The 22,514-nt window shown below is 42.7% G+C and overlaps 1 protein-coding gene across 1 annotated transcript in view; it reads right to left on the bottom strand.

Annotated features, from left to right (window-relative positions):
- LOC134296154 (collagen alpha-1(XXIII) chain-like) overlaps positions 1-22,514 on the bottom strand; it is a 335,719-nt gene that overhangs the window by 299,441 nt on the left and 13,764 nt on the right. The window contains exon 2 of the mRNA XM_062970311.1: positions 21,838-21,907. Within this exon, the coding sequence (XP_062826381.1) occupies positions 21,838-21,907 (70 nt within the window). The remainder of the gene's footprint in view (positions 1-21,837; positions 21,908-22,514) is intronic.

Raw genomic sequence — 22,514 nt, 5'->3', positions numbered from 1 at the left:
GTGGACCTACTAAGATGGTCCGCCCCAGGAGGCTGATGGATCCGGATGGACTCCTGAGGTCTCTTGGGGATCTTCCTGTTCTGGAGACTGGCGATCCTGTCGATGTCCTGGCTGATCACTACAATAGTGAGCTGTCAAGGGCACTTGACACGATCGCTCCCGAACGTCCCCTCTCGCTGCGTAGAGGCACGTCGACTCCTTGGTTCACTGAGGAGCTGGCTGTGATGAAGCGTGCGAGGAGGGAACTAGAGTGCATCTGGAGGAAATCTCAGGATGTGTCTGACCAAGCACGGGCTAAAGCCGCTATTAAGGCTTACTCCGTGGCTTTGCGAGCAGCCAGGAAAGCTTTCACGACTGCCCGCATAGCGTCTGCGGCCAACAGGCCATCGGAGTTGTTCCGAGTTGTTGGGGAGCTCCTGCGGCCTCCTGAGACCCAGGGGCTTCCCGATGACTTGGCAACTCGGTGCAGCGATTTCGCGCACCATTTTGCAGGCAAAGTTGCTCAGATACGCCGTGAGTTGGACTCCAGCTTAACTGTAGTTCCAGCGGAGGTAACCGACGTACCTGTCTGTCCGATTTTGTGGGATTCTTTCCGGCTTGTTCTTCCTGATGACGTGGAGGGGATTCTTGGGTCTGTGAGGGCGACCACTTGCGCTCTGGATCCTTGTCCTTCTTGGCTGGTTAAGCTGGCCAAAGATGGGTTGTTGGATTGGTTTGTGGCTATTATAAATGCCTCCTTGGGTCAGGGGTCAGTTCCATCCTGCTTTAAGCAGGCGGTGGTAAAACCGCTATTAAAAAAGACCTCCCTGGACCCATCTGTATGTAACAACTACAGACCAATCTCCAACCTCCCGTTTCTGGGCAAGGTTCTGGAGCGGGTGGTTGCCACGCAGCTCCAGGAATTCCTCGATGACACTGATTTTCTGGACTGCTCGCAGTCTGGCTTCAGGCCTGGGCACAGTACTGAGACGGCTTTGGTCGCCTTGGTGGATGACCTCCGCAGGGAGCTGGACAGGGGGAGTGTGACCCTGCTGGTTCTCTTGGACATCTCAGCGGCTTTCGATACCATCGACCATGGTATCCTTCTGGGGAGGCTCTCCGGGATGGGGCTTGGTGGCACGGTTTTGCTGTGGCTCCAGTCCTTCCTGGAGGGTCGTTCCCAGATGGTGAAGCTGGGGGATACTTGCTCGGACCCCTGGCCATTGACCTGTGGGGTCCCGCAAGGGTCTATCCTATCCCCCATGCTATTCAACATCTACATGAAACCGCTGGGAGAGGTCATCCGGAGTTTTGGAGGGCGTTGCCATCTCTACGCGGATGACACGCAAATCCACTACTCGTTTCCATCTAATTCCAAGGAAGCCCCTCGGATGCTGAACCAGTGCCTGGCCGCTGTGGCGGACTGGATGAGGAGGAACAAGCTGAGGATCAATCCCGACAAGACAGAGGCCCTCCTGGTCAGTCGCTCGTCTAATCGGGGTATTGGGTGGCAGCCTGTGCTGGACGGGGTTGCACTCCCCCTGAAATCACAGGTCCGCAGTTTGGGGGTCCTCCTGGACTCAGCGCTGACGCTTGAGGCGCAGGTGTCGGCGTTGGCCGGGAGGGCCTTTGCACAACTCAAACTTGTGCGCCAACTGCGACCATATCTCGTGAAGTTTGACTTGACCACGGTGGTGCATGCCTTAGTTACCTCTAGACTGGACTACTGTAATGCACTCTACGTGGGGTTTCCCATGAAGACGGCCCGGAAATTTCAACTGGTCCAGCGGTCGGCGGCCAGACTAATAACTGGGGCGAGTTACAGGGAGAGATCCACTCCCTTGTTCAAGGAGCTCCACTGGCTGCCGTTTATTTTCCGGTCCCAATTCAAGGTGCAGACCATCATTTATAAAGCCCTAAACGGTTTGAGACCCATCTACCTTCGTGACCGTATCTCCTATCATAAACCTGCCCGATCCCTTCGATCGTCAGGGGAGGCTCTCCTGTCACCACTGCCAATATCTCAGGCCCGCCTTGTGGGAACAAGGGAGAGGGCCTTCTCTGCTGTGGCCCCCCGATTGTGGAACTCACTGCCCGGTGAGATTAGGCAAGCCCCCACACTAGCAGACTTTAAGAAAGACCTGAAAACATGGCTCTTCCGTTGTGCCTTTGGAGAGTAATCCCTTCATACATCCCTTTTGCTGCTCTCCTTCAATATTTGTCCTCCAGATCGCACCACCACTTTATGATCCTGTCCTCTGTGGTTTTTACTCCTACTTCCTTTCTCACCTCGAGTTTTAATCTAGTGTTCATGTGGCCCGCCCTTGGTTTTATTGTTCTTTGACCTTGTTTAATGTAGTGTATATTTTCTTTTATTGTGTTGTTTAATGTGCTATGATTTGTTGTTCTATTATATTTTGTTATATTGTATTGTTCTGGGCATGGCCCCATGTAAGCCGCCCCGAGTCCCCTTTGGGGAGATGGTGGCGGGGTATAAATAAAGTTTATTATTATAATAATTATTTACAAAACTTAAACTCAAGAGCTCCTTGCTTTTTCATAAAATTGAGTCCTAATATATCACAATATTTAAAATCTGAGTCAATTCTCTTAAAGAGTCAAAATGCAACATTCAATGTAACCTTTAATGATTGCCATGTTAATGCCAAAATACACTCACACACACACACACAAATGCATTGTGTTGATGATTATAAATTAATCTTAACATTCTCGTTCTTTAGTAAGAGTTCTGACTGTTTGGAATTTCGGAGGTGAATATGGCAGTCCATGCCAAAGTATCAGCTACCATTGTGAGGCTAGCAATCACAGGTGCTTCCAACGGGAAGTGAATCTGCACACAGAGAAACATCAACATGTAGACAATGATCATTTCAAGGCACAACTCCAATGATTCTGCATTTACTATGCCCTACAGATGATAAAACTATTGATTTAAATAACAGAGCCCATGTACATTCACTAGAAGGCAACGCAAAATTCAGAAAAAAGCATCCCTGAGAGCAGATTGTAATATGATTAATTCCAAATATGGTGTAACAGAAACAACGCCTGTCTCTAAACATGAAAAGGGCTGTGTATGAAAAAGAAATCCTGTGGTATTTTTAAGAATAATTTATTTTAGCATATATTTCACTCTAATGTTCACTTCTTCAGACGCATGAAATGGGCATGTGTGTGTGTGATGTGTGTATAAAATATAATAGAAATTATAACATGGTGATGGAGTGACAATTACAAATCTTAATGATGAACATAAGGCTTGTTAAAAGGACCAAAGGGGGTGACGAATACATCCATCATTGTCAAAGCTCAGTTAAAGGGCTGAAGGGGGTGAGGGAATGGGAGAATGGTATAAAAATTACAAAGTCCAGTGTCATAAACATGCTGTTATTGTGGTAATGAGAAGCAGAAAGACAACAGTTATATTTAGTATAATAACTTAGCCTTTGGAAGCTAATACCCAGGTCTACTAATTTGTTAGGCTCTTGGCTGTCTCTAAAATGTGTAAGCAATACATAACGCTTTCAGAAAATGTTGGTCTGTTGAAGGCAGAGAATATTCCTGAAAAACATTTTTTGTTGTGCATCCTATACAATTGTAATGAAAACCAGCTTATATATAGAAGGCTGAAAGGCCATTATCTCTGTTCAAATATCTGCTAATAAATGCATCCCAAATCAGTCTTCACCTTTTCCAGTCTTCCTTTGAATTTCCTTTGTTCCACAACAGCCACTTTGAGATCAGTTAGAATATTTTAGTGAACCAAAGTATCTCTGACACTACAATTTCTAATATCAAATTGATATCTATTTATTTCTTGCACAGAGACTGTTCTGCTTGTCCTGTGTTGAATGCTGTGAGGCACTGCTTCCAGTACATAGTACAAATGATAGTGGAAGCTGAGCAACTAAATGTGTTTATGATGTCATTGGTATCAATATTACAACTGATATCAATATGACCACTATATAAACCATCATAATAGTGCTGCCAGAACATATGGGGAGGCTAGACTTGTAGAGAAAGAAGAAGAAGATAGACGCTTTTGAACTTTGGTGCTGGAGGAAAATCCTGAGAGTGCCTTGGACGGCAAGAAGATCCAACCAGTTCATCCTCCGGGAAATAATGCCCGGCTGCTCACTGGAGGGAAGGATATTAGAGGCAAAGTTGAAGTATTTTGGCCACATCATGAGGAGACAGGAAAGCTTGGAGAAGATCATGATGCTGGGGAAAATGGAAGGAAAAAGGAAGAGAGGACGACCAAAGGCGAGATGGATGGATGGTATCCTTGAAGTGACTGGCTCGACCTTGAAGGAACTGGGGACGGTGACAGCCGACAGGGAGCTCTGGCGTGGACTGGTCCATGAGGTCACGAAGAGTCGAAAACGACTGAACGAGTGAGACGACGACGAGACTTGTAGTAGGGTTTGTATTTCTATCCATGTTGTAGATGAGCTGTTGGAGATGAGCTTTAATGCAGGCGGTGGGGTTGTCTGTGAGTACGGCATGCTAATTTAAGCTTGACATTATTGTCAAGAATGGATTGTAGTTAGATGGTTGTACATTTCACCTATAGATGACAACCAATGGTATTCTGTCATTTTCTGTTTGGAGTTCATTGGATAACAGAGGGTACTAAATGTAGGTAGTGTAAATACTGGAAGAGTTAAAAAAATAGATTTCAGTCCCCACTCAGCCATGGAAGTCCACTGGGTAACCTCAGCAAAGGTAGTCTCACTCAGTCTGAGAACAAGGCAATGGGAAACATTCTTGGAATCAATCTTGCCAGGAAAATCTGAGGATATGGGCAGTGGGCACCATAAATTGGAACTGACTTGGAAGCACACAAAGCAAATACTCAGTGTACTACACACTGGTGATTACACAGGCCTTCAAAACTGAAGGCCATTAAAAACTCTTGAAAATGGATGCTGATTTTATAGCAATTTGGTGTTCTAAATCCAAAAATGACCTCAGATTTATTCCATCATGTACACTTTTTTCACAACTTGCTTTGACATTTCTGTGTTGTAGGATGTGACTGAATGAAATTAGTACTGACGTTAGTAATAAAAGAAGTGTGTGTGGTATTTTTTTGACATTTTTATTGTGTTTTTCAACCCCCAAATATATTAAAAACAGCTACAATATTGAAAAAAGTGCTTTTCATTGCAAGCCTGTTATTTGGACTGCTGATCGGTTTTGTCTCCATTATAAATACCATTATTATATAAGCAGGATCAAGTGTCATTTTTTTCCATGAGCAGGTTTCCCCCCATGGTTTGATTCTGAATGTCTGATTCTCCATGAGTAGCAGGGGCAGGTGACTGATCACATTAGGGGGAACAAAACCATAGCATCTCAACAAAGAGACTAAAATACTGGAAACAACACTTCTCAACATAACCCCTATATGCAAAAAATTATGCAGGATGGGACATTCAAATCTGATATCAATTACTGAACTTCTAGGACACACTTTACTGCTTGATTTTGTCAGCTACTTTAGCTAGATGTCAGAACATGGTGTCCTTAAAGAACTAATAAGATCACAGCATCCAGGAATAGTCCACTACTCATATCTCACACACAGAGAGAGACTTTTACTAATAGTTCCCATGTTTTATTTTTAAAGAATATTTCAGAAAACAATTTCTGAAGAGCTGCAAGAATAGAGTAGATATGAAATGGCTATCTGGAGTTTTTAGGGCCACTGTGAACACTGAGAAAGCACACCACTGTAGGAGGTAAAAGGAAAAGCAAAACATTTCCAAATTCCCTAACCAATCTAGAACTGGCCTAGCCAAACCGTGTTCGCTGTCTCTTGAAAAAATGAAAACTATAGCTCTGGCCAAAAGTTGCTCAGATAAAATAAGCCTATACAAGTGCTGTCCATTATCATGGAAAACATGACTATATCATGGCCCCCTGTAGAAATTTGTTGTTTATTCGTTCAGTCACTTCCAACTCTTCGTGACCTCATGAACCAGCCCATGACAGAGCTCCCTGTCTGCTGTTGCCACCCCCAGCTCCTTCAAGTCACTTCAGGGAATCAGCCAGGAAATCAGAAGGCATTTACTTCTTGGGAGGAGAGCAATGAGCAACCTCGATAAAATAGTGAAGAGTAGAGACATCACACTGGCAGCAAAGTTAAAGCAATGGTATTCCCCACAGTAATAAGAAGGCAGCTAATAACAAGGCAGCAGGAGACGACGGGATCCCAGCTGAGTTGTTTAAAATCTTGGAAGGTGATGCTGTCAAGGTGATGCATGCCATATGCCAGCAAATATGGAAAACACAAGAGTGGCCATCAGATTGGAAAAAATCAATTTATATCCCCATACCCAAAAAGGGAAACACTAAAGAATGCTCAAACTTCCGTACAGTGGCACTTATTTCCCATGCCAGTAAGGTAATGCTCAAGATCCTGCAAGGCAGACTCCAGCAATACATGGAGCGAGAGTTGCCAGATGTCCAAGCTGGGTTCAGAAAAGGCAGAGGAACGAGAGACCAAATTGTCAATATCCGCTGGATAATGGAGGAAGCCAGGGAGTTCCAGAAAAACATCTACTTCTGCTTTATTGACTATTCTAAAGCCGACTGTGTGGATCGTAATAAACTGTGGCATGTTCTTGGTGGTATGGGGATACCAAGTCACCTTGTCTGTCTCCTGAGAAATCTCTATAAAGACCAAGTAGCCACAGTCAGAACAGTTCACAGAACAACAGACTGGTTCAAGATTGGGAAAGGAGTGCGGCAGGGCTGCATACTTTCACCCTCCCTATTCAACTTGTACGCAGAACACATCATGCGACGTGCAGGGCTTGACGATTCCAAGGCCGGAGTTAAAATTGCTGGAAGAAACATTAACAACCTTAGGCATGCAGATGATACCACTCTGATGGCCGAAAGTGAGGAGGAGCTGAGGAGCCTTATCACCAAGGTGAAGGAAGAAAGCGCAAAAGCTGGGTTGCAGTTAAACGTCAAGAAAACCAAGATCATGGCAACTACACCTATTGATAACTGGCAAATAGAAGGAGAAGAAGGCCAACATGTTGATCGGAAAATAATACACCTGAACTGAGATCTCACTTTCCAAATTAACTCAAATTGTTTTTATTATGTTTTCCTGCAATGCAGGGGGTTGGATCAGATGGCCCACATGGTCTCTTCCAACTATGATTCTATGATTCTATTATGTGTTTCCTAGCCTTGCCTCTAAAAAGGGTTCTGAGTGCTTAATTGAAAAGTGCTTAATATCTAGTTGCTATATTTGTCTTCTTTTGATCTGAGCAAATAATACTTCATTACTTCATAGAGACTGAAATAGTGACACCTTTGCTTTCTGATGGTTCAGAATACACAAACTTTGTTTCATGCACAATATTGTCAAAAATATTGTATTCAATTATCTTCATGCTATATGTATACGATGTGTATGAAACATTAATGAAATTCATGTTTAAGCTTCGGTCTCATCTCCAAACTATCTCATTAAAGACCTCATCTCATTAGTAAAAATCCCCGTTGTAGGACACTTCCTCCACATAGCTGGCAAGGAGCCCACCGGATCTCATCCCATGGCATGCAACTATTTCTGGTGGGGCTCCATGCCAGCTGTGTGGAGGTAGCATGGAAGGAGGGGAAACCTGAACATGGGAGACTGCCCATGTTCAGGTTAAGAATAATGGGGACAACGTGGGTGCAGTCTGGAAAGCTATGTTTGTGATGGGTAAACAGGTGGTTTGGGCAATATCAAGTAACAGATTCACCCTGCTACCCCACAATTTGCCCCACTGCCCTATGCCCTGCCTGCTGTCCCCCACACCAAGGACCTCAATGTGATGACGTCCTATGTCCATATATGAAAATACAGATATTCCAACCCACCTCACCCAATCCAAAACATGTCTGATCCCAAGATAAAAGATATTCAGCCTGTAGTCAATTTTTCAGAAAGCAGTAACGCTCTTGAGAGACATTTCAAATATTTTCTAGGCAGCTCAACTCTTGAAGGTAATGTTTGGCAAGCAAGCCTGTCTGCTCCTCTTTCAGCATGTGGTACACAGATATCACTCCAGATGCCCTTTGAGGCCTGCCACAAACTTACAGATGGAGTCAGGGGGGACAGCTCTATCACCTTTTACACATGAACGTGGGAAAGCACCATAGGGGTAGAGCTGGCAAAAGGTCTGCACCTAAATACTACTGCCAAATATTCTTTTCTTAAGATTAAATTGCTAACAGATCTGTGACTGGAAAACATACAACACTTTAAGTGTGTTTTTCTGTTTTTACAAGCCTACAGTCAAGAGCACCAAATCTCTAAATTACTGTCCGTCTATTCAAAACATTTGAGAGATTAAGTTTTATGGTTTTTTAAAGATTGGTTTAAATTATGGACTAATTTTTAAAACATTTTTAAGTCTAATCATAGACTTTGTTAAGCCAGCTCTTATATTCTTATGGTGAAATGTGACACAGAAAAATTAAACATAGGTGGAGAGCATGGGCTATTAAATAATAATTCAACACTACAATAGCTATGCCTCTTTGATAATTTTTCCCATCCCACCACATAAGAAAATTGCCAGCAGTTAGAAGTTACTTTCCCATTCTCACAGAAAAACATGCTGGCAAAAAAAACAAAACAAAAAAAAACAAGCCACTTATCTGAAGGTTTCAGTCATCTGAGGAGTCACTGAGACCACAGGAAAGCATTTAGATTCACCTAATAATCTTCCCACAATGCACATGACTTTCACTCTGTAGAAATGGAACAACATCTGGTATGAGAAGAAGTGTTTGGTTCTTTCATTGCCAGTATCTTATTGGGAAATGTTGTTTATTTGTTCAGTCACTTCCAATTCTTCGTGACTTCATGGACTAGCCCACACCAAAGCTCCCTGTCCGCCAGTCACCACCCTCAGCTCCGTCAAGGTCAAGCTAGTCACTTCAAGGATACCATCCATCCACCTTGCCCTTGGTTGGCCCCTGTTCATTTTTCTTTCCATTTTCCCCAGCATCATTCTCTTCTCCAAGCTTTCCTGTCTTCTCATGATGTGGCCAAAGTACTTCATCTTTGCTTCTAATATCCTTCCCTCCAGTGAGCAGTTGGGCATTATTTCCTGGAGGATGGACTGGTTGGATCTTCCTGCGATCCAAGACACCCTCAGAATTTTCCTCCAAATGTTCAAAAGCATTTATCTTCCTTCGGTCAGCCTTCCTTATGGTCCAGCTCTTGCATCCATAGGCTACTATGAGGAATACTGGGAATATTGGGAAATACTTGCTTTGAATTACCCTTAGTATTCCATTACCAACTTTGAATATTTTATATAATTATACAGACATCCATTATTTGGAGAATATTTTTGAAAACTTAGAAGAGGTAAGAAATTATGAATTAAGGATTGTTTTCCGTTTCCTTTTCTTCTTTCTTGAAATTAGCTACTATAGTTCTTTGATAAAACAAATTTTTGATATATTACTTATTTCCAATAATTAAAACAAATTATTTTAACAAAAATATTAGTTTTTCCCAGGGGCAAAAATTTCAGAAATGAGAGTTGGTCACCTTTTTATGAATTATGCTGCTCCTCAATAAAACAGGGATAGGGCAATTTTTGTACAAAATGCCACTACAAGATAATTCCCATAGGCTCTGCAATTAATGTAACAACAGCATAACAAGCATGTCAGAATGTCTGCTACTAAACAGCCATAGTATAGATCTGTCCAAGTGAAAACCATAGTCCTTACTTTTAAACCTGTGTTACCTTTAATAAACCTACTTGCCAACAAACCTGGCTTAGGGTGAGAATATCTTTGATCCTACTTAGGAAGAATGTTCAGGGGAAAGGTTGTACTACAGTAGATAAAATGGACAACCAGGAAAATATACAGTAGAATTTCTGAAAAATCTGTTAAACAATTCTTAAGAGCTCCATGCGTTTCTAGGAATACAGAAAATCATTTGAATGGAGGGCTAGACAGACACACCCTTTTCCACCTCTCTCTAAAACTCAACTTTCCTCCCTCTTTTTGTGCAAAACCGCTTCCTGTCCACTAGCACCATCTCCTCCTCTTGACATTTAGACCAGCTGCTGCTTTGCATTCCCGCCTCTAATCCTTGGGTGAGAAGAATGGGTTCAACACATCATATGCAACCCCTGAATCATGTTTTTGTGGACCCTAAAGCCTGTACCACCCCCTAAACTTCAAACCCCCTTTTAAAATGCAACATGTTCCAGGGCCTTACCGCTCAATACCTCCATTTTCATAACAGTCTCTTTCAAAACAGTGATCAAAGTGGCATGGTGCCACTTGCAGTTGTCATTTTGAATGGGGTCAGCCGATGAAGTCAGAGATATTTAGGCTTGTGAGGGCTGAAGTCCATGGGAGTAATGAGAGGGGGTGGTTAGGGGGAAGGACTTGATCGTTGCCCCCATGCAGTTCCCCATTTCTGCTCTACTCCATAACATGAAAATATATTTCTTCCAAATATTGTCCAGATGCCAAGCATCTTTCACCTCTCTCCAAGTGCAGGTAGTTTTTTAAAACATGAAGGGAAACTCCGTAAACTGACCCTTTGGATACGGTAAGGCATGGGGCCTCACATCAGAAAGGGAAGGAACAAATTAACACAGTATTGTAAGTTAGCCAGTTCTGCAGTTTTTCTCATTCTTCTGCTCAAGAGAGGGACTGCCCAAGTAGAACATGATGAAATGTTTTGCAAATCAGTTCTGAGTTGTAAAGGGCAGACAAGTAAGAAAAACTGGCATGGATTTCTTTGGAGAGAAAGAAAGACTCGATTTTCTCCTTTTAAACCAGATGTGACCAAATAGGAGCTGCACTCCAACAACAACAGGAGAACCTAACTTCATCTATCTCCATTCTAAACCTTTTAAAAATGTTCAAGCCCTTTTGTCCTCAAAACATGTTTCGCATTTAATTTTTTTTCAAGACCATGAGTGTAGAATTCTGGCCACTTATGATTTTATTTTATATCTCACTTTTTACCATTTATGGTAGTGAGGCTCCAGGAGTCATGGGGTGGTAAAATACCCCCTTGCTTGTACTAGTGAGTTTATAAAGTGCTTGCACAAATATATACAGTTATAGAAGTACCACAATTCTACCAAGAAAGAGACTGAACATGATCTTTGGATTTAGTTTTGTTTTTACAATGTAGTGCTTCAATGCAAGTAGTAAAAACAGCCTCTTGCTGAGCAGAAATTACCTGCAAATTCACTGTTACATCTAAAGGACACAAATCTTTTCAATGGAACTGGCCAACATGCATGGGCCAATCTGCAGTCACCATTGTATCGCTGTACTTAAAAACAAGCCTTTGTCATAATATCAAATTTGTGTTTATGTGCCGTCCGCCAGACAATAAAAAACTATAAAACTGAAACGTGCTGTCCTTTATCCGGGCGAACTGCAAATCCCTATAAGCTGTCCTATAGATATTGAACGACTGAGTCTGGAGAACTTCAAAAAAGGATGTTTATTCATACAAGGTTGTAAACCTGGCACAGATCTTAAAGTTGCAGAAAATGAAACAAATTTCCATAGGTTTTAGTTGCAGAATTATCCCTGGTTCCAGAAGGCAAAGGTGATTATAAAACCACTATACCCTAATCACGCTGCCTATATTAGAAGGAGAAACTCTTTCCTTCCCTATCTTTACAGCAAAGATTAGTTCTAGAAGCGATGGAATAACTTTGCTCCTCTAACTAGATTTCCTATTCCAGATCAATATAATTCAATACTTATCTAATTTGGATAGGCTTAGATTGGCCTGGTTTTGAGGATGATTTGTCCCAGTTAGCCTTGCACAGCTCCAGCACGTTGGAAAACTATAGCCAGAATGAAGCTCCAAAATGGAGACTAGACCCTGGTAAAAAGGGCGGTCCTAAGATGTTGCACTCTTTGACCAATCACTGCAAAGAAAACTGCAGCCAGCTTTTGCAGATTCCAAGCCACTTTTCCTGGGCTTTGCAGCCAGAGGCTGAAACAAGATGCAAAGGAGGGAAAACAAACAAACGACCAATAGGTAAGGCAAACCATCGTCCTGGGGGACGGAACACTCCCCGCTAAATTCCCAGGATGTGGGAATTTACCAATCAAAAACATACAAACACCTTTGTATACACAACAATACAAACACTAGAACTTTAAACATCTCCAATAAGCAACACGAGGTCACTAATTGGTCTGTCCAGGACAGACATTTTGTCCTTACTATGAGTCTTTACTTGAACTTTTCTAACCTTACCATCAGGGCAAGGAAAGGTCTTTAGTGTAATGCCCATAGGCCAGGCATAGCGGGGCAAGTCTTTGTCCTTTAGCAACACAAGGTTTCCCGCCTTGAAATTGTCCTTTGGGGTTTGCCAGAGTCTTCTGGTTGGAAGCTGGCTTAAGTATTCGGCCTTCCACCTCTTCCAGAAGTGGTTGGCTAAGGTCTGCACATGCAAAATTGGTGCCACAGTCCGATCGAATTGACTTAATTGGCCCTCTGAGGGCTATGAACCTTTTCAATGCATTTAAAAATGATGAAGTGTCCATCCCTTCTATGACTTCTATATGGACAGCTCGTATTACTAAACAAGTAAACAAAACTGCCCACCTCTTGTTATTTACAACACCACCCCTGGTTTTCCTAGTGACAACCTCCCAAGGACCAAACACATCGATTCCCACATGGGAAAAGGGTGGGTCTGTCAAAGTCCTATCCTGAGGTAGTTCTGCCATCAACTGACTTTGACAGTTTCGCCTAAGGCGCCTGCATTTAACACATTTGAAAATACAACTGTTGACCAACCTTTTGGCATTAACTACCCACAGACCTTCGTTTCTAAGGGCTGCCTCAGTTAGAGTTCTACCCTGATGATGGATCCTTTCATGGTGATGCCGAACGAGCAGCAATGCAGTGTGACTATTAGGGGGTATGATGATGGGGTTTTTTATGCACGCCTTGAGTTTAGCTTTGGCTAACCTTCCTCCAACTCTCAAAATACCCTCCTTGCCTAGAAATGGGTTTAACTCATTTAGAAGACTTTGATTAGGGATGTTGAGCCCTTGCTCTAACCTGGCTATTTCTAGACTAAACTCATGCCTCTGAACTGACCTGAATATTACTCCCTTAGCCTTCAACATGTCCTGAACTTGCAAAGGCTGACTATCTTTGCAGACTAAGCGATGTATAAGCCTAGCAACTGCTCTAAGAAGACTGTGCCACTCCGAAAAACGTTCAAAACGGTGTGGTTCCAGGCAAGATCTTTGGCCCATCTTGATTTCTGTGGTTGATTTGCAGGCTTTCACCTCTGCACTTCGTGAGACTTGAGCATTCATAATGTCCGAAAACCTTTGCTTATCTTTCGAGAGCGCTGTGGCTTCGTCTCTCTCAGAGACTTTGAAGATGGAGGAATACTCTGGAGTTATTGCTTGGCAGTAGACCGAGATATGACTTAGGCAACTGCGCACAAGTGTAGGACGTCCACCTTTAAGCACCTGTGCTTGATTGGAGTCCAACGACGATGGTGGGTGCATCTTGTTTATGCACACTGGGCCTATGACTGTCCAGCCTAATGGCAATTGTTGTGCGATAGGTGCACCTGGAGGTCCTTTAACTTGGTCGTTCACACAGAACAAGCTCGGGCAGTCCGAGCCAAGCAAAAGGGCAATGTCCACATCTGGCCGAAAGGCTGGTATAGCATTCTTTAACCGTCGCAAATGTGGATGAGCCTCCACAACTTCTCTAGTTACAATTTGTTTTTTGTTCCGAGGGATGGAGGAACACTCAATCAGGTCTGGCAACTTGAACTGTCTCTTCTGGTCGCAAGAGGAGACAACAAAGCCAGATGCTATGCGACCCTGCAACTTCTTTTTTCCTGCACACGTAGTCATAGTGTAGTCGACCATCTTGGTTTTAAGGTCAAACATGCGGAAGAACTCTGGAGTAGCCAGGGAGGCGTCGCTCTGTGAATCCAGGGCCACATAGAGTCTCTTTCTAAGCCAAGGGCTCTTGGCTGGATATACATCCGCTAGGCAGATAGGATGACAAACTCTGTACTGGTGCGAGTCAGAACACAGCTCTGTACAGGCGACTGCTGAAACTTCCACCTGCATCTCTGGTGCGGCTGGCTTGTCGGTGTCTTCGACTGCTGACTTTTCTTTTGGTGAAGCGTTCTCTTTGGGGTGGGAGATGATATTGGAGTTGTGCATTGCGGTGCAATGCTTGAGGCTGTTGCATTTCTCACACTTGATGTTTTCTTTGCAGTTGGATGCAAAGTGTGGAGTTGCTCCACAGCATCTAAAGCAGATTCCCTGCTTTTGAACTAGCTGTTGCCTTTCTTTGTATGTCTTTCTACTAAACTCCCTGCAGTTGGCCAAGCTGTGAGGCTTTTGGTGAATAGGGCAAAGCAACTCTTTTACCTCCGACCTGGGTTCGTCAGTCTTGAGTTGAGTTTCGACTGCCTTTACGCTGACAGGTCTATTGGCCTCTCTAGGTGGTTTCTTGTCCACTTCAGGTGCCTTCTCTGGCTGGGTCCCTTGGTATAAGGTGGGGAGGCCCGTCTGCGGATCATTCCTTTCTCTGGCCGCCCTGGTGATGAACTGGACCAAATGAGAAAATGGAGGGTATGCCTGGGAGTGGGCCTCCTTGTAGTTGAAGACCTCCTGTCCCCAGCGTTCTTGCAAAGTGAAGGGCAGCTTGGTCAAGATCTGCCTCTGGGACAGGTGCTGATCGAGGCACTTCAAACCGGGCAACTCTGGATTCTCCTTGGCCGACTCTAACTCTGCAAGAAGATCACTGAGGTCCCACAAGAGCTTGCAGTCCTTGAGCTTTAAGGTTGGGAACCTTTGCAGCTTGTCCATTAGAGATGCTTCAATCTCCGTGCTAGCTCCATACCGCTGATGTAATCTGTCCCAGGCCTTTTCCAAGGCTTTGTCGGGATCAGCTACATGGGCTGAATATATTCTCTTAACTTGAGAAGATGATGCTGGACCCAACCAGGCGCCTAGCAGGGTCAGCTCTTCTTCAGGCAACAACTTTAAGTCTCTAATTGCCCTCTTGAAGGTAACCTTCCAGAGAAGGAACTCTTCAGGCTTGTCTGAAAACTTTTCAACTCCCTTGTCTTTGAGGTCTCTTTTGGGACTTCTAAGGATCGAGACGAGTTGGGATTCTGGCGTCGACGGGAACAAGTGTGGCGTTGGCTGCTGTGGGGAGAAATCCCACCATACTCCTTGCGTCGACCTTTGGTCTTTTGGAGGGATGACATCGTCTGTAGATGGACCGATGGTTCCCTTTGGACTTGCTTGTAGGGCCCAATTGGTGGTAGGCTTTGATGGTTTGGCTGACTGTTCAGGAATCTTAGTAGGAGGCACAGGCAACCTGAGCAAAGACGAGCTCCCCGCTATGATGCTCTGAACTTTAGGCAACCCGAAGGCAACTTTAGGGCCCTGTTCTGACCGAAGAGAGAAGTCTTCATGTTCCTCGTCAGAAAGCTGGCTGTTTAAACTATTAAGGTGCACAAGCACCTTGGAGGAAGGGTCCTGCATTGGCAACTGACTTACATTTTCTTCTGTGAGTTGCCCACTTAGGACCTTGGCCAAAGTCTCAGCTTTTACCTTTTTGGCAGTAGCATCCATCCTTATTCTAAGCATTTCTATTTCACATTGCCTTTGGGCCTGTTCTATTTGGAGTCGCTGTTCCTCCTCTTTAAGGTGGAAAGTGTGGTCAGCTGCTTTTGCATCAGCTTCCGCCTCCGCAACCTTGCTCTGTAGCTCCAGACGTGCAGCCTCCTTAATGTGCAAGGCAGCTAGGGAAGAGATGGCACTCCCAGCAGCAGAAGACTTGCTAGAGTGGCTGTGTTTAGACGATGCACGCTCCCTTAGTTTAGATACCTGGCTAGACCGGTTGGACTTAAGACTAAGTGCCACAGCAGGTGATTTTAAAAGATTGGTCTCATGGCTGCATAAGGAAGCTAGGATTGCCCTCACCCTATTTTCTTTCTCATTAGTGTCAGCTAAAACACTCACTATTTCTAACTCTGAATCCTTGGCGTTAATGCGCTCGAGGACCTGGACTATCTTAGACACTAAACCCCTCCAAAGACCGAAGGTCTCTTCGAGGTCTGTCTGTAATATGGATGGCACCCTTGTAATACCCAAGCTCTCTATTCTGCCCATCAATGTTGTGATGCGCTCCCATGCCGAACCTAACCTCACATGGAGGAACTCCTTTTCGTCTATTAGATGGGCTAGCATTTTGGCTGAAGGGTGCTTTATCCTTTGGGGCCTTTCATTCCTACTTTCAGCCTCAGGAGGAGATATACCATCTGTATCATCTTGAAATTGCATAGACATTATGTATTCTTAATAGCAAGTAAATTTACAATAAAAGCAAATGCAATATATAATACAATGCACAACACTTAACCATAGCAATATATATCACTAAGTAACTATACTTTACAAAGATGGTGACCTTTGGCGCCAGATTTTAGTGGGCAAGCTGCAAAATGCCAACTGACAGCAACTTGCCACTTGATACCTCCCTTGCCCGAGTGACGTAAACTGCCAAAATGGCGACTTCGCCAAATTTTCAAGCACCTCGTGCTCTGCGGCTCGAGGCCTGCCGCCGAAGGAGCACCGAGGCTGGCTTTGGAAAGGAGGAGAGAAAAGACGCCTCCTCCCCGCTGTGAAGGGAGGTCACCACCGCAGGACGATGAAGCAGGTCACCACCGCAGGACGATGAGGCAGGTCACCACCGCAGGACGATGAGGCAGGTCACCACCGCCGGACCATGAGGCAGGTCGAAGCCGGCCGAGTGCTCCGGCCGAACTCGCAGCAGCGTTGCCAGGCCTGTCCAGGTTCTAGCCTGGTTCTGGTGGGCTTCACGCCTCAGAGCCAGCCAAAGAACTGTCGCTGGTGCTCCGCGGCTCGAGGTCTACCGCCGAGGGAGCCCTGGACGTTGCTGGGAACTGCACAGCCTGTGCAAACCCAGAAAGCCACTGGGCCACGTGTGCACACGCGAGCCAAATAGCAAGGAAATAGAGCCCCACTATTTGACTCCTTCAGGTCTGAGAGCGGGCTCCACTGCCTCAGACGCTGGTAGAGTCTTTAGGTATGCAGACTGAGCTCAGGCGGAAAAGCCGCGGCCTATACTAAACTTCCTAAACTATAAAAAACTATAAGCCGTGCAAGCTAGCTCAAGCGGAAAAACCGCTGATCTACCTCAAAACTGTGCCGTCCGCCAGACAATAAAAAACTATAAAACTGAAACGTGCTGTCCTTTATCCGGGCGAACTGCAAATCCCTATAAGCTGTCCTATAGATATTGAACGACTGAGTCTGGAGAACTTCAAAAAAGGATGTTTATTCATACAAGGTTGTAAACCTGGCACAGATCTTAAAGTTGCAGAAAATGAAACAAATTTCCATAGGTTTTAGTTGCAGAATTATCCCTGGTTCCAGAAGGCAAAGGTGATTATAAAACCACTATACCCTAATCACGCTGCCTATATTAGAAGGAGAAACTCTTTCCTTCCCTATCTTTACAGCAAAGATTAGTTCTAGAAGCGATGGAATAACTTTGCTCCTCTAACTAGATTTCCTATTCCAGATCAATATAATTCAATACTTATCTAATTTGGATAGGCTTAGATTGGCCTGGTTTTGAGGATGATTTGTCCCAGTTAGCCTTGCACAGCTCCAGCACGTTGGAAAACTATAGCCAGAATGAAGCTCCAAAATGGAGACTAGACCCTGGTAAAAAGGGCGGTCCTAAGATGTTGCACTCTTTGACCAATCACTGCAAAGAAAACTGCAGCCAGCTTTTGCAGATTCCAAGCCACTTTTCCTGGGCTTTGCAGCCAGAGGCTGAAACAAGATGCAAAGGAGGGAAAACAAACAAACGACCAATAGGTAAGGCAAACCATCGTCCTGGGGGACGGAACAGTTTATTAACAATAGCAAAAATTATGTATCAGTTAGCAATCATATTTCTGTCAGCTATATTGCACTGATTCTGAGAAAGATAAAGTTATAGCATGCAAAACAATCCAAACTATATATACTCCAAGAATGGGTGACTTAAAACTGTCTGAATAATAACCAAAAACTTTATTTACAGCTATATTTTGTAGAATACAACTTATACAACATGCTGGATCAATTCTTCACATATAAAAACCCATTTCAGATTTATTGCAAAGTTAGCATTTTCAGTAATTCAGTTTCCATGGTAATAATATTAGCTCCCTCTTGTGGTCAGTAATACCAAAAGCTGTATAAACTTGCTAACTGAATTTCAGAAGATCAAACATGTAATTTCGATTTGAAGTTGATGCTTCTGAATTAATACTGATTATACAGATAATACCTTCCATAAAGAAGTGTGGTGCAAATTCATTAAAATCAGTGGTACTTTAACTAACAGTGGCTAAGGCTGAAAGCTAGCCACTGATATAGGTACATACATGCATGTAAGAATGTATATATACAGACACACGCCAAGAGCAGACCATCTGATACAATCTGAGCAAGCTCCAAAAGCAAGACTCAATTGCATGCTTGTGCTGATGGAAGATACCAACAAATACATCTAGATGGGATTAAATCTACCACCATAACAACCAGATCTTAGCAACTGCTCAATATCTACTCCGGAGTCCCAGAAAATGCTCCAGAGCAGAGTTTATAGTGTTGCAGAGGATTAGGTTGAGAGCAGCAAGAAAGACACTCCAGGTGCAGGCTTATAGATGCTGCAAGCAAAGGGGAGAAAAATATCCCCTCTTGGGTTATTGAATCTTGGTCTAGGGTATTTTTAGTTTGTAGCTGTCATTAATAAAAATCGGCATGGCTAATAGGCAGGGATTGTGGGTGATATGTAATTCAAAACATCTGGAAGGTACCACATTATTGACCTCTGCTATACATATTCATCTGGGATGACATTCTACTAAGTCTAGTGGAATTTTTAAATAAGAGCATCTTTGGAGTGACATTGTATATCAACTTTAACTGAGATTTAGGGTCATCCTTTGCTAGACTGTACTCTGCCAATTATTCCTGCTCAAAAGTAGACAACCCCCTATTGATTTAATATATTAACAAGAGACCTCTAAACTTCCAAATTATGTTGTGTGCATCATGCAAACACACATATGCATGTGCACATGTTTGTTTTATAGTTGCCACAAGGAAAGACAACTTTTTATGACTAGCTGTTTGGTTTTGAGGTATAAATTGCAATTTATATTGGCATTTGACCCAACATCCCCCCTCCCCATAATGTTCCTAGTCAATGAACAATGTTTCACAACCCTATAGATTTGGTCAATGCTCCAAAAACCACACAATGCTCCAGAAATCATATAGCAGGTCCAATGTGTCCAGTGGGGCACTAGGTTTGTGCTCATCACCCAGAACAACACCACCATCTTGATTTAAAATCAACAGACTGGTTGTGCTTCTAAAACTGGAACATTGATTCTATTTGAATATGGATTTGCTACCCAAAAAGGAAATAATGCAAGTCCCATGCGCACACCCAAACCCTTTAACTGGTCATTTTTGCCATTTTGTTTTTCCAATAGGGAAGTGGGGGTTGGGGTAACCACAGCATGACATTTGTTAAGGTACAGTATGTTTTATTGATTAGCCCATCAGTCATATCAAAACACTTGACAAACATACTTAACGCATACTCATACAGCATACAACCCACATTACAACCAAGGTTAAAATAAACAAGCTGTTAACAAGGGGTAAAAATCCAGATCCAGATCAAATATCTGCATCACCCCTACAATTTACTCCAATCATCTCCAAATATGCAGTTCTCAGCTGAGTTGCTTTATATAAAAAAGGGCTGTTTTGTATGTTATTTTAGCATTCTAGCAGGCCAATAAAAAGTAGTTTTATTATAAGGATCCCAGTGTGTCTTTTGTATAAAGTATGATCTGAGGTATTGGTTTCTCTCTTTCTTATAGACATTTGTTAAGGTGAAAACTGGTGCTATGTGCTTCCCCTTAATACATTTGTGCCACAATAGCTGTGCCACAATAGCCCCTGGATGCTTCTCTTCTTCTCCAAGTGCATATTGCTCAATGCACATTGGTTAAATGGTGATTCATGCCCAGATTTCCCAGCATGGGCATCTTTAAGCAATTGATAAAATAAATTAACTAATCCCTGCTTAGTTTGGTTCTGATAGCAACAAGAACACAAAATCTCATTGAAACAAGAAGTTTTCAATCTGTGAGGAAAGAATGGTCTATCAGAGGCATGTGAGTAGGAAAGGGACCATTCTCCAATTTAGCCTGCATTTTCCTCTTCTCTTTTCATCCTCCTACTCATTTCATGAACCAGTAAATGGGATGGAGATAAAGTTGACAAGAAAGTGGACTTTTAGCAAGGAAATATATTTCCTACTTCAGCCTCTCCAGTCTCTTACTATCAGCTGGTATCAGTATTAGCTGCTTGCAGATATCCAAAGACAACTCCGAACTCCCTCCAGGGCTGCCTGATAACTCTGTCCTAGTGGAACTCAGTGCCTTCCTCACCAGCAACTACAGATATGCTTTGTTTTAAGAAAACAAACCGTCAATAGCACAAGCCTTGCAAACACTTTGATGTTGACCCTGCAGTTTGCCAACATTAAAGCCATTGCACTGTAACTAGTATCCATCTGCTCTTCCAGGAATCAAAGCAGACTTTCCATTGGAAGGATATATATGCCAGTGCCAAGTGGACACAAAACTGTAATTAGAAACTCCAAGCACCAAAGTGTGCATTCAAGAATTAGACTCCTGATACCTCAATTGTAACAGACATTTTGACATGCTAAAAAGCATTTCAGGCGAATGCCTCAACCATTCTAGTCCACTTTGAAGGAAGTCAGTCTAGACATTGGACATAAAGACAGCAATCAATTTATTTGCTGGTGCTGAGCAAAGAAGGCTACAATTACATTATTATGTTTAAAGTATGTCTAATATTTTAAATTATTACATGTAGCTTTGAGACCAAAAGAGGTGATTTCCTCGTGATTTCAGAAACAATCTAAATTTAATGTCCCCTTCTGTTACAAAACTTCTAGCATACCATCTTTTGCCTGTTATTATTCCAAGCACTAGACCCCAGGATGTTTTCATTACAAAATAATATATGAACCAACGATGTGTCAGTGGACTTTGGTTTCTGTACAAAACAAAGATACTCATATGGAAACATTTGATCCCAACATCTAATAACTGACCTTATTCATATGATACCCAGTAATTTCTAATATAAAATACCCTGTTCCATGCTGTTCAGATATTATGGGCAATATTTACAGAAAAGGAAAACAGAGTATTTGTATACTATTCACATACTGAAATAATTAGGCACTGAGTTATTAATCTCAAAAATGCAGCTGAAGAAATATAGCAAAAACATGATTCGTTTATTTGCTGTGATGAACATGAATCTGTGTGCATTAAAGCAATTCCCACAACAGATTTGCTTAAGGTACTTTCAAATTCAATAAATAGAGCGGGATAAGAAACATTTAAGCAAATACCCTGTAGTCTTTATATAAGGCATCATTTATAGAGTAACGAAAGCATCCAGACAACAAACAGAAACCCTAAGAAAAAAATGCAGTTATTATGACATCTCTGTGTTTCTTACTTCAGCTGAGAAATCCAATAACTTTCATAGAGATAAAATGTACATACATTTAACAAATACAAACTGGAATAGTATATGGAAATCATTGTGTATATTTTGTTGATGATATTTACAGACTTCAAAAAATATGGTTAATTTTCCACATACCTGGTGGACATCTGCATTCAGATGGTGTTTCTCTTGCTGTGCGTAGTTTGGCTAATCCTTCATTCAGTTTCTGTTTAAAAAATGGAATACAAATAGATATTTACAGAAAAGCAATATATGACTGTATGCTCTGCAAATGTATTATTGTGGTTAATATCTTGCATGGGACATGTTTAAATCTGTTCTTCTGAAACCGTTAGACTTAAAACTATGGATTATGCCCAATACGTTAACATGTGAATCATATTCCAAATTTCACCAACTGGAGATTTGGGCCATTAGATATTCTCTTGATATTTTAGTGTTAGCAAACAAATGCCAAGCTCACTGATAAATATTGTTCACCTATATCTGGGCCTAAATCCAATTGTTAAATCCAACTAAAACAGGCATCATTGGGGCTTACATCAGTGGTACTTTCACAAGACTGAGTTATTCAATGGGTTTATTTCAGCTGAGACTAGCAATTGAATATAGCCTTTGGTCATGTTAGTGGATCTCTTGGAAGAAGTTATCTACAGCAAAAATTTCCAGGAGAAACATGTTAAAAATGAAATATAAGTGCTAACTCTTCCTTGCCTCTTTCAATTGTCTATATAGGTTGGGTGTGGGGAGACCTTAACAGGAAAATTAGGCTCAAGCTAGAGAAAAATGGGTGAGTATTTTGGTTCATTAAA

Source organism: Anolis carolinensis, chromosome 2 (assembly GCF_035594765.1).
Source record: "Anolis carolinensis isolate JA03-04 chromosome 2, rAnoCar3.1.pri, whole genome shotgun sequence".
NCBI lineage: Eukaryota > Metazoa > Chordata > Lepidosauria > Squamata > Dactyloidae > Anolis > Anolis carolinensis.
Note: the sequence above shows the minus strand (reverse complement) of the source record. Positions and strands in the feature narration are given on the sequence as shown.